This window comes from Pholcus phalangioides, unplaced genomic scaffold (genome assembly GCF_987345545.1).
Source record: "Pholcus phalangioides strain wild (caught in Gottingen) unplaced genomic scaffold, Ppha-v1.0 ptg000015l_1, whole genome shotgun sequence".
Classification (NCBI taxonomy): Eukaryota; Metazoa; Arthropoda; class Arachnida; order Araneae; family Pholcidae; genus Pholcus; species Pholcus phalangioides.
Window position 1 is genome coordinate 76,676,132 of NW_028301608.1, and position 13,967 is coordinate 76,690,098.

At 37.3% G+C, this 13,967-nt stretch overlaps 2 protein-coding genes across 2 annotated transcripts in view; both read right to left on the minus strand.

Moving 5' to 3' along the window:
- LOC149076714 (protein AATF-like) overlaps positions 1 to 4,032 on the minus strand; it is a 43,627-nt gene extending 39,595 nt beyond the window's left edge. The window contains exons 1-2 of the mRNA XM_089244341.1: positions 4,008 to 4,032; positions 2,136 to 2,243 (exon numbers count right to left, since the gene is read on the minus strand). Coding sequence (XP_089100467.1) covers positions 2,136 to 2,223 — 88 coding nt within the window. The 5' untranslated portion in view covers positions 2,224 to 2,243; positions 4,008 to 4,032. The remainder of the gene's footprint in view (positions 1 to 2,135; positions 2,244 to 4,007) is intronic.
- Positions 4,033 to 13,292: 9,260 nt separating this feature from the next.
- The window catches only part of Cat (Catalase), a 35,535-nt gene continuing 34,860 nt past the window's right edge, over positions 13,293 to 13,967 (minus strand). Inside the window, exon 11 of the mRNA XM_089244342.1 lies at positions 13,293 to 13,583. Coding sequence (XP_089100468.1) covers positions 13,551 to 13,583 — 33 coding nt within the window. The 3' untranslated portion in view covers positions 13,293 to 13,550. The remainder of the gene's footprint in view (positions 13,584 to 13,967) is intronic.

A 13,967-nucleotide genomic window follows, 5' to 3' on the forward strand; every position in this document is an offset into this window, starting at 1 on the left:
ATGTTTCGTTTATGATGAAACAAATGGAGGCAAAGGGCCTAAGTTATGTCCTGTTTGAAAACATATATTGATGGAGCTGAAGATGGAAAGATCTTGTAACTTTTTATGGTTCAACTGTGGAGGGAAGAATAACAACACATTGATGAGGTTTTTGATGTTCTTAGTAGAGTCTGAACGTTTTGAGGAAATTAAATTTCATTTCCCCATCAGAGGCTATTACTTTTTACCGTGATAGGGATTTCACCCTGATAAAAATACTTATCAAGAAGAATGTGAGATTGTACACAGTGGACCAATACGTGGATTTGATCCACCAGAATGCATCAAAGTTTACTGTACGCAATACGTCAATGGTATTGGCTCAAGAATCTTCCCACTAAGAAAACTTGGTGTACCACTAATAATACTCCAAAGTAAAGCTTATTCATCGACAAAACCTCCAATAACCAAAGTAAAAGGGATGACTTGAATAAAACAAAAAATACATCCCAATGGAGTATAACAATTTTTGGGAACAGATTTTTAGTGCACCAACCATTAACTCAATAGAGACAACCAGATGAGGAGTACTTTTGATCCCCGTCTAATAGAAAGTTCGTATAGTATAAAAAGCTAAATAAAGTTTGTTTCATTGCATACATTTGTTTATTTATGTGTTTCCTGAGACTTTTTCATTAGAAAATTGCGGCTCTAAAATGTTTAATTTTAAAAAGGGGCCATGTCTGTATCAGATTTCCCTCCCTCATGGCTATTCTTATGTAATAAAAATTTAAAATCCTCTCTCAGGGTTTCATAAATGCATTCCACAGACACTGCAATTAAATTTTTTACCAATAAAAAATTATTGGAGAAGATATAAGTTTTTTGCCCCTCCTGAAAACTTGAGAAAATTACCCCTTTTTACATTTAGCGATTCCTTTGTTATGTGGGCATTTTTTTCTTAGCCACTTCGTTGAGTATGTTGCTTGATGGAGCGTTATATTTGTATATTCTCTGGAAGGACTGTTATTAATAACTTGAGAATAAAATTCTTATTATTTTCGATAAGAATATTCCCCCACACACACACAGTACTTTATGAACATACTTCCAGAGAATAGGCCTATTCTCCTAAAAAATTATTCTTGAGAATTTTTAAAATAATAATTTTTTTTTCGAGAATCTCTAAAAGGAACCACTGGACTAACCCATTTGATTTTATATTATCCTTAGACTCCAATTAAGGCCCCTTTCACACGAGCACTAAAGATGCGGGTGATCGCCCGCATCTTTAGTTTGGAATTCGTGAATAAAAACTATTTTTTTTGCAATTTTTTTAATTATTTTTCTCCTTCACCCCTAATTCAGTGCCCATAGGCAGCCTAGAGCCATTCTTTGGTGGCTTAATCTAGACCCCCAAAAAATATGGGTCTAAAGATGCCTTCATTCCGATCCTCACAAGTAGTCGATATGGGAAAAAATATCTTAAAATATTTTCAAAAGATTTTGAAAAAAAAATCTGTCTTTTCGGAAAAATATGAAAGAAAAATTCCAAAAACATACAATGTTCGAAAAATCCAATCCAAAACATCGATGTTCCAAAAAAAAAACCAGGAGATATCAGACCTTGCAAGTAGAAAAAAAGGGGAGGGGTGGAGACTTTCAAAATGTCTGTGCTTAGAAATATTCATATCACAATTCTGTCTTAGGCCAGGGTTACACTATGGAAGTTTTGTAAAAGCTCTTTGATAAAACGTGAGAAATTCAACCAATAAGATCACCGGTTGCATTTGCATGAATGCAACCGATGTGCCTATTGGTTGAATTTTTCAACTTTTATAAAACTTTATAGTATAATCCCAGCCTGCCGCTGTGGTGGTCAAGTGGTTATAGTGACGGACTCGCGATGCGAGGATCTGGGTTCGAACCCCACAGTGGTGGTCGGCTGAAGTTGGTTTTCTGTGGTTCCCAACTTCAAGGCGCGAATGCGAGCCGATCTCCCCGTTAAAAAGTCTCGCCACAGAGAGCAACAGGCCTACAACGTTACAAATATTCAATCATTACACTTCACTCACAATTTGAAGTATAGATAGCAGCACTGAAATATCATACACAACACTAGCTACACACTCAGACTGTTAGGTGTACACACTCACTTTGTTCCAGACTCTGCCACGAAGCTGGGCTGGAAGAGATCTCGGCAACGGGATAAGTCTGGTGGCAGGGACCCTGGCGTTCATTCATGTATTCAGTATAATCCCAGCCTTAAGTCCGGATTATAATAGAAAAAATTTATAATAATTCTTTAAAAAAAAACAACTAATCAATTTATTAGTTGCTTTTTTCAAGTTTTATAAATTTTAGAGTGAAATCTCATCCTTAGATTAGACACTTATAAAATTTTGTTTTTTTCAGTTTGTAGACTAAATATCGAGTAAAATATACTTCTACACAGTGCTTTGGGCCTTCAAACATCTTAATCCGGCCCTGAGTGAACACCGTACGTGGACAACGTTGTTTAATAAAAGTATTTTTTTAAAAGTTTAAAAAAATTAACAGTTAGAAAATTTAAAAAAATAACAAATATTTAAAATAATATTTCAGATAAATAATTTTAAAAATCTAAAAAGAAAAAATTAAATTTTTAAATTAAATTTAAAAGTTATTAAAGTATGTAGTCAATTAAATATTCGTAATGAACAGAACGGCTTATAATTTTGGTCCCTTCAGTGGCCGTTGTTGACAGGTTTTATTGTATAAAATTGTAAAGTATGGACAAAAGGCAGTTAAAGCTGCTATATCTCCGTCTCAGAAGGAAACGGAGGGATCGACGTATGTGGGAACATTCTATTGACGAACAGGGACCTTCATATGGTGTTTGTAAGGGTATTTATAGCAAATAATTTAAAAAAATTCAGTGCAAAATCATCTTTAAAAAGTAGCCAAAAATGCGGATGAATTTGCTCCGCATCCGCATCATGTGAATAGCCCCGAATAACCCAATTGTCAAAACTTCTATGTGCGGATGCTGAGCCTGCACTTAGGTTTTGACAAATGCAGACGACGTCCGGACCCGCATGAACATTTCCTAGGTGCGGAGATATTTCGGCTCGTCTGAAAGGCTCAGTATATTCCAATTGTTAAAACTTCTTCCGGACTAACATCCGCTCTGTGTGAAAGGCCTCTAAGCAATCACATGTAGAAAATTCTTTGCGCTAATACACTCCAGTCTCCACGGCGAGCTTGGATTTTTCAAGCCCTGTGCTAGTTTTGTTTCCCCTCTCTTAAGGCGGAAACATACTACACTGACATAACGTGTAACTACATCACGTCAGATGATGCAGGATCATATCAGACATTATATGGTGTGCATATGTAAGACCAGTCATGGCCCAGGCTGTCCCATGAGGGATATAAGGCTTTTTCCCCGCGGGGTTGGACCACGCCGACACGGTGTGTACACTGGTCTGATGTTTTTAATGCATTAAGGCTGCACTTTAACACACTACGATGACGAATAGTCTAGCTCAGAAATGTCTATATTCGAATGTTAAACTGCTGCCTCTCAATATAATGATAATCCCTCTAGAGCAATATTTTTCCTAGGTCTTTATAATATCATTATATCGAGGTTTTACTGTAATTTCAAAACTGATGAAAATTCAGAAATTATTTAAAAAAATCAATTCTTGATATGGTGGAAATTCAGAACTATTTCTTTCTAAATGAAAATGCAGATTTCCAAAATTTATGAAAGAAATTATTGCTACTGTAAATGCGGGGGGCCCCCAAAATACAGACCGGTGCAACCGCACCTATCCCACACCCTTAAGAGTGGTTCAGATTCCCATAAATGCAGATAGACAGGTCTCTGGCGAGCCAACACATTCTATAGCAGAAAGCCTCCGTGCAAAGCTTTGACGTCACTAAGTGAAATAAACAACTTCAGTGACGTCACAAGCTTCGCCCTGAGGCTTTTTGCTATGGACGAATGAATGAATGCCAGAACTTTGCCACTGGACTTATACCATTGACAAGATCGCTTCCAGCCCAGCTTCGTGGCAGAGTCTGAAACACTTCATTTTGTGTCAAAAAAGAATATAAACAACCCGTTTCACTCTTGGCGACTTCTCGTCATGCTTTCGGGTATTTTCCTCGCCGAAGAAAAAATCACTAAACACACCGTCAAATAAGATTATTCTACAGCTCTTTGTACTTACTCACTTTTCCCCAATTTTTATTTATTTTTTCAAGCAGCGCCATTTTAGGGAGGACGTAGTGTCCCAGGGCCAAACGAGATCGATTTAAGTATCCCCGGGCCATCCCACACTTTCATTCCTCATCCTAACAAGTACGGTCAAAGCTCCCGAAAGGTTGTGAAATAGAATTCGACTCGGAGACTTGGAAAGCGTAAAATAAATAAAAGAAGCCGGCAATTGCATGGAGCTTACCGGAGTTCAGATCATCTTCATAATCGATAATCTTAGGGCTTGGTTGAATGAATTTGGCGATCTCGTCTGCCACGTGGCCACTCATTTTTATCAACGATTTTTTTCCACACCCAAGATTCGTGTATTATGGCAGTAACAAATTCCTTTTCAACATAAAACGTGGTATTAGAGATCGATAATAATACTTCTGGATTAACAAAACGTGGTTTTGTTTACTTCTGATTCGTTGCCAGATTCGAAATTGAATCTGATAGAATACATTTTCAACTCTACGAAATACACTGAGCTGAAGAGCTATAAGATCCCAAAAATTTTGGCAATTTTCTATGACATATAAAAAGCACCGACCTATAAAAGCATAGGTTCTTTAAAGCAATTGTTATTACATACATAAGAAAAATAAATATTAATTGTGGAGGAGGGGTAATTAAGTTCGTGCACGGCAAAAACGATTTCTGCCGTAAAAAAAGAAATACTATCGGGGGATATGAACAACAGGGAGATATGATTGAAGTGTTCAAAACGAGATGATTTATTAATTCAATCGACTGCTTTTACAATACCGATTGGTAAGGGGATTCTAGGTGGGAATTTTTCTCTAATAGGGTTAATGGAATAGCTTACTCCCCCGGAGGTAGTACACAATTCACACGATAAACATGTTGGGGTAAATCGAGAAGCTATTCAGAAAACCATATAAGTATGGGCATTGTATAATATTTCATCATGTATTAATTGCATTTTTAATAGGGTATATGACATCCATATGGGCATCTTTCTCTCAGCCCCCTCGTTGGCCTGTTGTGGCCTGTATTTGTTGTTCCTCAATTTGATTCACCAGCCTCTCTGCTAGAAATTATTTTTCTGCAAATTTTGTGTGCCTTTGATTATAAAAAATTCTTTCAGCAAAAAATGTATTTTTTTAGTGATCTTAAATTCAATTGTGGTATTCAAATTAACAGCCTGTTTAAATCTCAAGCAGTTTCAATCCAATTATTGACCACCCAACTCTTTTGAAGATTTCCTGCGTCCACCCGTCAATTTTTTTTCTACTCCTGTCGGCTCATTCCCATCAGCTATCCCGTCAGCCAGACCGAATAGAATCAAGTTTGTTTTTTTTTTAATATGACTCATAAGTGTTCCTATATTTTTAAATTCTAACGATTATATAAGAAAGTGCCTCGAATTAGACTGCCTTTAAAAAAAGAGTAATAGGCTTTTCAAGTCTTCCCAAAAATAATATTTTTGTCTGAAAGACCTTTCTTGTAATTCGTTTCGTCAAGGCAATTTTATTTCTTGAATCGTCAATAAAAAGCCGAAGCAAGGGGCTCGAACTGAAAAAAAAAAATTGATGTTCGGCTCACCAACAAAATGTAATTGCAGCACTAGATACGCACACTTCAAAAAATCTACTCTTTTTGGGTCAGAAAATTCTTTTTCTCAGCAAAACTTTATATAAAAAAATATCATTAAAGGAAACAAATCTGGCACCTTAGTTAACCTACGGAATTTCTAACGTGTATTTATGTTGTATCCATTTTTCTGAAGTAAATGCTTTAATTTTGTCATTATCTGCTTTTTCAAAATTCTTCAGCTGGCCGGTTCGAACCTACACTTTCTTTGGACACGCAAAATGGTTCCCCCGAATGTGTCCACATACTTTTGTGATACACTGTACAACATACAATACAACCCTCCCTCTCCTGCGTACAAGCTTAAGTCCCGTATATACGGGACGACCAATAACTATCAGCCCTCTCAATGTTTTCTTCACGTCAAAGCCACTTGAAAGTAAAAATTTACACCGATACATAGTGATCATGAAATTGCTTACTCTTATGCCGAACGAGCTCCTATTGGCCGCAAAAATTGACTAATGCGAATGAAATAGGAGATACAGTCAACCCTCGGTTCACGAACTTCCAGAAGTCCGTCCGTAAAAAACCCGAATGTTCGCAAACCAAAATAATTTTTCACTTAGGAATCAGTGAAAAATAAATTAATTCGTTCTTGGGACGCAGAGGATTTCTAGAGTGAACTTTTCTCATAGTTTGAAAAATAAATGGCAGTACTGTAACAAGCATTTCCAGAGCCGTCTTAAGAGCACCATGGGTCCCCGGGCCAAGTGATTTTTCTGAGGTCGTACCTATCAAATTCTTGAAAATTTCAATCAGTTCTCATTTTCTTATGGTACCCGGGTAGGCCCATGCGTTAAGACGGCACCGAACATTACATAGAAACAAACTTCACATCACACGTACATTCCATGTGCCAATTCGTTAGAAGCTCCACAGAGTAAGGGCCCTTTCACACGGAGCGGATGTGGGTCTAGAAGAAGTTGTAACAATTGGAATATACTGAGCCTTTCAGACTAGCCGAAATTCACCCCCATCTTCGAGGTGTTCATGCGGGCCCGGACATCGTCCGCATGTGTCAAAACCTAAGTGCGGGCTCCGCATCTGCACATTCAAGTTTTGTACATTAGGTTATTCGAAGCTATTCACACGACGCAGATCGAATTCGTCCGCATCTTTGACTACTTTTTAAAGATGAATTTTGCACGCAATTTTATAAAACTTGAAAAAAGAAACCAATAAATTTATCGGTTGCATTTGCTCGAACGTAGTGTCGCGGATGCTGTTGGAGTCGCCAGAAGTGTTGTTGCAAGGCTGTGGAATCGATTCCAAGAAACAGGAAATGTTAGACGTCGACCAGGGCAAGGTCGGCCACGCGCCACTACAGCAACTGATGACCGGTACGTACGGTTAACAGCTCGTCGAAACAGAACAGAGAATGCTACGCAGCTGCAAAGACGGTTGCTCTTGGCAACAGGACGAAGGGTGTCCAGCCAAACAGTACGTAATCGGCTTCATGAGGAAGGGCTCTATGCACGTAGGCCAATGGTCCGTTGACCCCACGCCACCGTGCGGCCCGAAGAAGATGGGCTGCTGAACATCGAGATTGGGAGCAACATGATTGGAGCCAAGTGCTGTTTACAGACGAGTCCCGATTCAGTCTGGAGTGTGACACCCGACGTGTTCTGGTATGGAGGGACAGGGGCACTCGAAATAACCCCGCATTCGTTTGTGAAAGGCCACAATACAGACGAGCTGGTTGGATGGTATGGGGTGGAATCAGTATAGGCGGACGTACGGACCTGCATATCATTCGGAATGGCACTTTGACGGCCCGAAGGTATGCAGACGAGATACTGCGACCTCATGTCATCCCTTACGCTGGAGCTATTGGAGACTCCTTTGTTTTCCAGGATGATAATGCCCGACCACATAGAGCTCGTCTGGTGGAGAACATGCTTGAAGCTGAAACAATACAGCGTATGGAATGGCCAGCGTGCTCTCCTGACCTGAATCCAATCGAGCATGTTTGGGACATACTCGGACGACGCATTGCTGCGCGACCAAGGCCGCCTGTTACTGTCCGAGACTTGCAGATTGCACTTCTTGAGGAGTGGAACAGTATTCCCCACAGTCTGATCGATAACCTCATCGCATCCATGGCAAACAGGTGTGCAGCAGTCTTAGCTGTTCGAGGAGACCACACGCCCTATTAAAACTCATGCATCATGTCTAAACAGTACTTTTTTTTTATCGTTTACATGTAACCAAATTGTTGCCCTAAATCATCTTTTCATGTTTTTTCCATATTTTCAAAGAATTAAAGCTTAATTCCAAATTTTTTTTACGTCTTTTCTCTGTATTGCGCATTGATACGCGTGTACTATCCATTGTATGCCAATACGTGGTTGTCTCGCACGGTTTTCTTCACTTTTTTGCTTGCTCCCCTAATTGTTTTGAGCAGTGTATGTTGAAAGGCTCCGTACATACACGGAGGCCACCAGATGGCGACATTCATGAAGAAATGTCCTCTCCACTTGTTAATATAAGATTTCTCGAAAGACGTATCTTTTGGAGATGATTACAAGGAAAAATATTCATCTCAGCCTCCACAGGGACTGTTATATTAACAAGTGGGGAGGACATTCCATCTTTTTTGTTTATTTCGCCCCACTTCATCAGCGTGCTATGGAAAGGGACACGTGAAAGCACCAGCTTACTGAAGAAGCGAATTTTACGGTAATAAAGCAACAAAAAACAAATGTGATTCATCAACCCCAGAAAATTCCTCCAATTCACAGTGTTTTAATGGGACCCCTGACTGGATTTATCTCGGGCTACCGATGTGTTGCAAATTTTACAATGTTAAACAAAAATCAATGAGATTCATATAGGGACACCCAAAATGAAACCTTGTCAGACATCCCCCCTGAGAGGGACCATGAAAATTTTTAATTTTTATGAATTTTACAACGAATAAAATCTAGGGCCCACATCTAGTAGCAGGGACCCAATACGCAGATTTTTAGTGGGGGACCCAGACTGGAATTATCTCGGGCTTCTGCTATTGCAAATTCTACAATGTTAAACAACAGAAAAGAATGAGATTCATCCAGGGTCCCCAAAATGAAACCTGTAAACATGGGGCCCCCGACTTGGATATCTCGCTGCGAGTACCACGAGAAGTTTTCATTTGTATTCATTTTATCAACAAATAAATTACGGGGGCCCCCCCAACCAATTTCCTGGGACACTATTTCGCCTACTTTTAGGGGGCCTCATATTGGCTGTATCTCGGGCTTCTGCTATTGCAAATTCAACAACGTTAAGCAACAGAAAAGAATGAGATTCATCAAAGGCCCCCAAAACGAAACCTGCAAACATGGGACCCCAGACTTGGAAACTTGTCTGTCATCCCCCGCGGCGAGTGCTATGAAATATTTTCATTTGTATTCATTTTACCAAAGAATAAAACCCAGGGCCCCCAACCAATTATCCGGGACACCACTTTGCATAATTTAGTGGGCCTCCAGATTGGCTTTATCTTGGGCTTCTGCTGTTGCAAATTTTACAATGTGAAACAAAATGAAATTCATGCAGGGGCCCCGAAATGGAACCTGTCAAATTTCCCATGGGAGCCCAGACCTGTAGCCTTGTCGGACATCCCCATGAGAGGCCATGAAAATTTTTCGTTATTATCAATTTTACAACGAATAAAATCGAGGGCCCCACATCAACAGTTGCGGGGGACCCAGACTATTTATCTCAGGCTTCCGCTGTTGCAAATTCTACAGTGTTAAGCAACAGAAAAGGAGATTCATCTTAGTCCCCCCAGAATTAAACGGGGCCCCTGACTCGGAAGCTTATCGGGTATACCCCTGTGAGGGACACAACAAATGTTCATTTGAATTCATTTTACCAACGAATAAAATCCAGGCCATCCACGCAATTACCCATGACCGAATTTGCAAATTTTATGGGGCCCCCGACCGGATATATCTTGAGATTCCACTATCGCAAATGTATCAATGTTAAAGCAGCGAGAAAACAATGAGATTCATCAAAGGCCTTTGGAAATGAAACCTTTTAACTTCCCCATGAAGGTTATATGTGCAATCCCACCGCGTACCCAGTGTTGGGAACACTGGTGATATATGGCACACCTCTCGGCATGACCCCCACAAGGGCAGGGCTGACAGGGGCCGGAGTGTTTTATCACTTTTTGATTTTTTCACACTATAAATTAACCACAGAGGGACCCGTGGAAAAGCTGGTTTTGGGGTTCGCCATCTATTCCAGCCTAGGGGCACTGCTGTAGGATGTGGGAGCCTCTCGGTACATGCACGTAACTTGGTCCCGATGGGTCCCGATATATGCAAGAGTGTTAAATGAAAACTTTACCCGAAATCATAACAGACTTCCGTAACACAAAAACATAAGATTTTTCTCACAAAAACGTTACTAACTTCCATTACATAAAATCGTCACTAATTTTCGTTGCTTAGAAACGGGCCCATTTCGAGTTAATATAAAATCACAGAGTAGATTTATACAATAATGTTGGCCGAGGCCTAAACACGAGAATGTGGTTGATGGTGACAGAAAAAAAAAGTTTTAAATTTTTCGAAAATATAAATGCCGTGGATGAATCTGACAGTGGAGGGGAGCGAGTTCCAGTTAGAAATGGTATGCGGAAAGAAGCTAAATTTAAAGCAAACGTGGAAGCAGAGATAGGGTTTATCTTAAGCAGATGATCAAGTCTGCTAAAGATATATGTTGGCTTGGAGATAATACCGGTGGTATCGAAAATGTCCATGGAGAATTTTAAAAAGCATGGTTAATCGAGAAAAAAGACTGAGTACTTAGAGGGAGAAGATTGATTATTAAACTTAAACGTGAACTTAATCTATTATAGTTAATATTTTAATCATATTTCAAAACCAAGGGCAATATTTTTTCATTCCAGCCAAAATTGGTGATTTATTCCACATTTAACAACTTTTTTGGTGGGAATTGCAGATATCTCAAATTAGGATCAGCATTTCCAGTATTTTTTTCAATAGAATATGGTTAGTCTAATTAGTTGACTGATGAGCTAGAAAAAAGTTACTATTCGAAATTTTCACCCAAAAATTGGACAAATGTAGGAACATTGCTGAATTAAACTCTTTTCTAGAGATTTTCGGCAACGAATTTGTTGAAGTAGAAGTGATATATCTCTGAAACTGGCAAGAGTAAATTAATGAAGACTAATAAAATTTAGAAGTTACCAAAGTAGCTGAAGGAGAAAAAGGTAGGAAACCATGGAGTAGTAGGCTCAAAAACATTGTGAAAAATATAGCTACAGCTTTTGGTAGAATTTATGAAATGCACCCAGATTTCCGATACCGAATTAGGAACCACATTTTTAACAAATTTACAATAAAAAAATAAAATGTAGTCCTGCTGTGCAGTTCCGATTGAAAAAAAAAAACATGTACAAAGTAATTAAGGGGACTTGATACCTTTAAAATGGTAAAACACTATGCTCTAATAGAACTATCATTAACAACAGTGTTTAACTATTGACTTATTTCAAATTTTTCACGTTTTTAATTGTATCTGCTATCCCATGCGGGTAAAAAGTTTTAAATATCTTGGATACTTAATTTTTTTAAGTTTTAAGAAAAGAAATGCATTAAAAACAGTTTGCATGCAGGATAAAATACCATGACATCAATGTAATTGAATAAAAATTGAATCAAAATAAAGGAAATTGTTCAGTTCATGAAATGAAACAAAAGTTTGAGATTTCATTGACTCAATCTTATTTAAAAATATATTTTAAAATTGAAATTTCAAACATTAAAATTCAATTTTAAATACGATTGAGTCAATGAAATCTCAACCTTTTGCTTCATTTCATAAATTGAACAGCTTTCTTTATTTAAAATCAATTTCTATTCAGTTACATTGATGTCATGGTATTTCATCCTGCGTGCAAGCTGTTTTTAATAAATTTTTTTTTTAAATTCACAAAAAATTAAGTATCTAAGATATGTAAAACTTTTTACCTAATATAACACATACAATTAAGAAGTGAAAAATTTAAAATAAATCAATTGTTAAATACTAGTTTTAATGATATTTCTATTAGAGCAGTGATTCCCAATGTGGATGTTAACGCTTCCTGGGGGCGGTAGCAGCTATTGGTATAGCATAGGATTGTATGGGTTAGATTGCGTTGGGGGTGCTGGGAGAAAAAATTTTCTGAAGGGGGCGATGGGACAAAAAGGTTGGGAAACTATATTAGAGCATAGTGTTTTACCATGTTAAAGGTATTAAATCCCCTTAAGGAAGTTTTCGAACACTTCCAGCATCATTCATCAAACATAAGGATTCTCCCCACCCCTCATGATAGTTTTTTTTAACTTAGACTGAACATTCAGTTTTCAATGAAACTGGCATGTTTCTCTAATCCTAAATTAACAAATTTCCTAGATTTTAACTTTATATTTGAACTTTTCTTTCCCCCCCACGTACTATCATTTTTCTCTTTATATATAGCCATTTTTTTTATAAAAAGCAATTAAACATATATCTATTCTTCAAGTCAGTGGTTTTCAAAGTATGCGCTATGAGTTCAAGGGGGATGTTATAACAAGTTGCCCTGTATTGATATATACCCATTCAGTCCTTCGAAGTGTATCTTTTCATCTTTTCTATACTATCCTAGACAGATGAATGATGACAAAGAAAAGGGAGCCACAAATAACAAAAGTTTGAGGAAACACTGCCGCAAATCAACATTTTTCCTACGTGACTGCCTTGGCATTTGCAAGTTCAATTATTACAGATAGCAAAACTCCCATTCACTGTATAATGGTGTGAAACCCGATATATTTCATAACCCATTACTTTATTTCTTTATATACAAGGATTATTTGAAAAGTAAAGATACACAATACATGGGCAGAGAAGTAATGTGTTATTGCGTATGTTAGCAGTGGTGACTTTCACCATATATCATCCTTTAGCCTTTCCTTCATGGTCTTTTGTCACTGCTATGCCGAGTATGTTTTAAGCAGCAAGAGTTTACAATGGTGGCAGCGATTCAGAATCCTAGCAACTACGAAGCATGCTTTGTCATACATTTCTTCAAGTGTGAGCATCCAGCAGACACACAGAAATTTTCTGCATTTATGCAAACCAAATCAACAAAATGTAAGGATGTGGTGCTGTGAATTCTTTAATAATAATCTTGCATAATATTCAGCAACAATGGTCCATATGCATTCATCACAAGCCAAGATACTCAAATCTGAATCTCAGTAAATGTCGGACTAATGATGCCAATTATATAGAAAAATAATGCACGAACCAGTGAATAATTTGGCATTTCATGAAACAAAAATATTTTGAGTAAATAGTATAGCCGTATCTTTAATTTTCGAACATTACTTGTACCATTTTAAAGCAGTTTATAAATTTACAACAGATGCAACATGAAAGTAAACTACAATAAATCTATGAAAGAAACTTAGAAAAGTTTATTTAAAATAAACAGTAAATTAACAATATCAAAAATAATTACCAAATTTCATAAACTTTTAAGCATGAATCAATATATATCAAAAGAATCAAAATATAACAAACATTCATCATGCTTAAAATTAAAAACAATTAAAACGTCTATGGTTGAAAAGTTTGGATAAAGAATTCAAGTTGGAAAGAATTCAGTTTGGAAAGAATTACAATTTTTGACTTCTGTCATTGGATCTTTCTTTCAAAGGTTACCATATACTTTGGAATGTTCTTTCTGGAATAAAAAAGATATATAACATCACCTTTTTTTTTGTTCTATCGCAACTACTCAAGAAGGTTTTATACAAAACAAAAAATGTTTAACCATCGAACTATACTGGTATTACACTAACACACACTATCAATAAATAATTTTTCTTCAATAATAAAGGAAAAAAATTGTTTAAATGTCTTTCAAAAAAATGAAATTTAACAGGGACTAATAATTTTCTTTCTTCACAATTTCAAAAATTTTTATGATCAAACCCATTAAAAATCACAATTTCAAATGTATTAAAAACAAGAACCTGATGCATAATGGCTCTGATTGGCCTATGCATCAAGTCTAACCAGCCAATAAAACTCTCGGAACATTATAAAATCTCAGAAATCTATATAA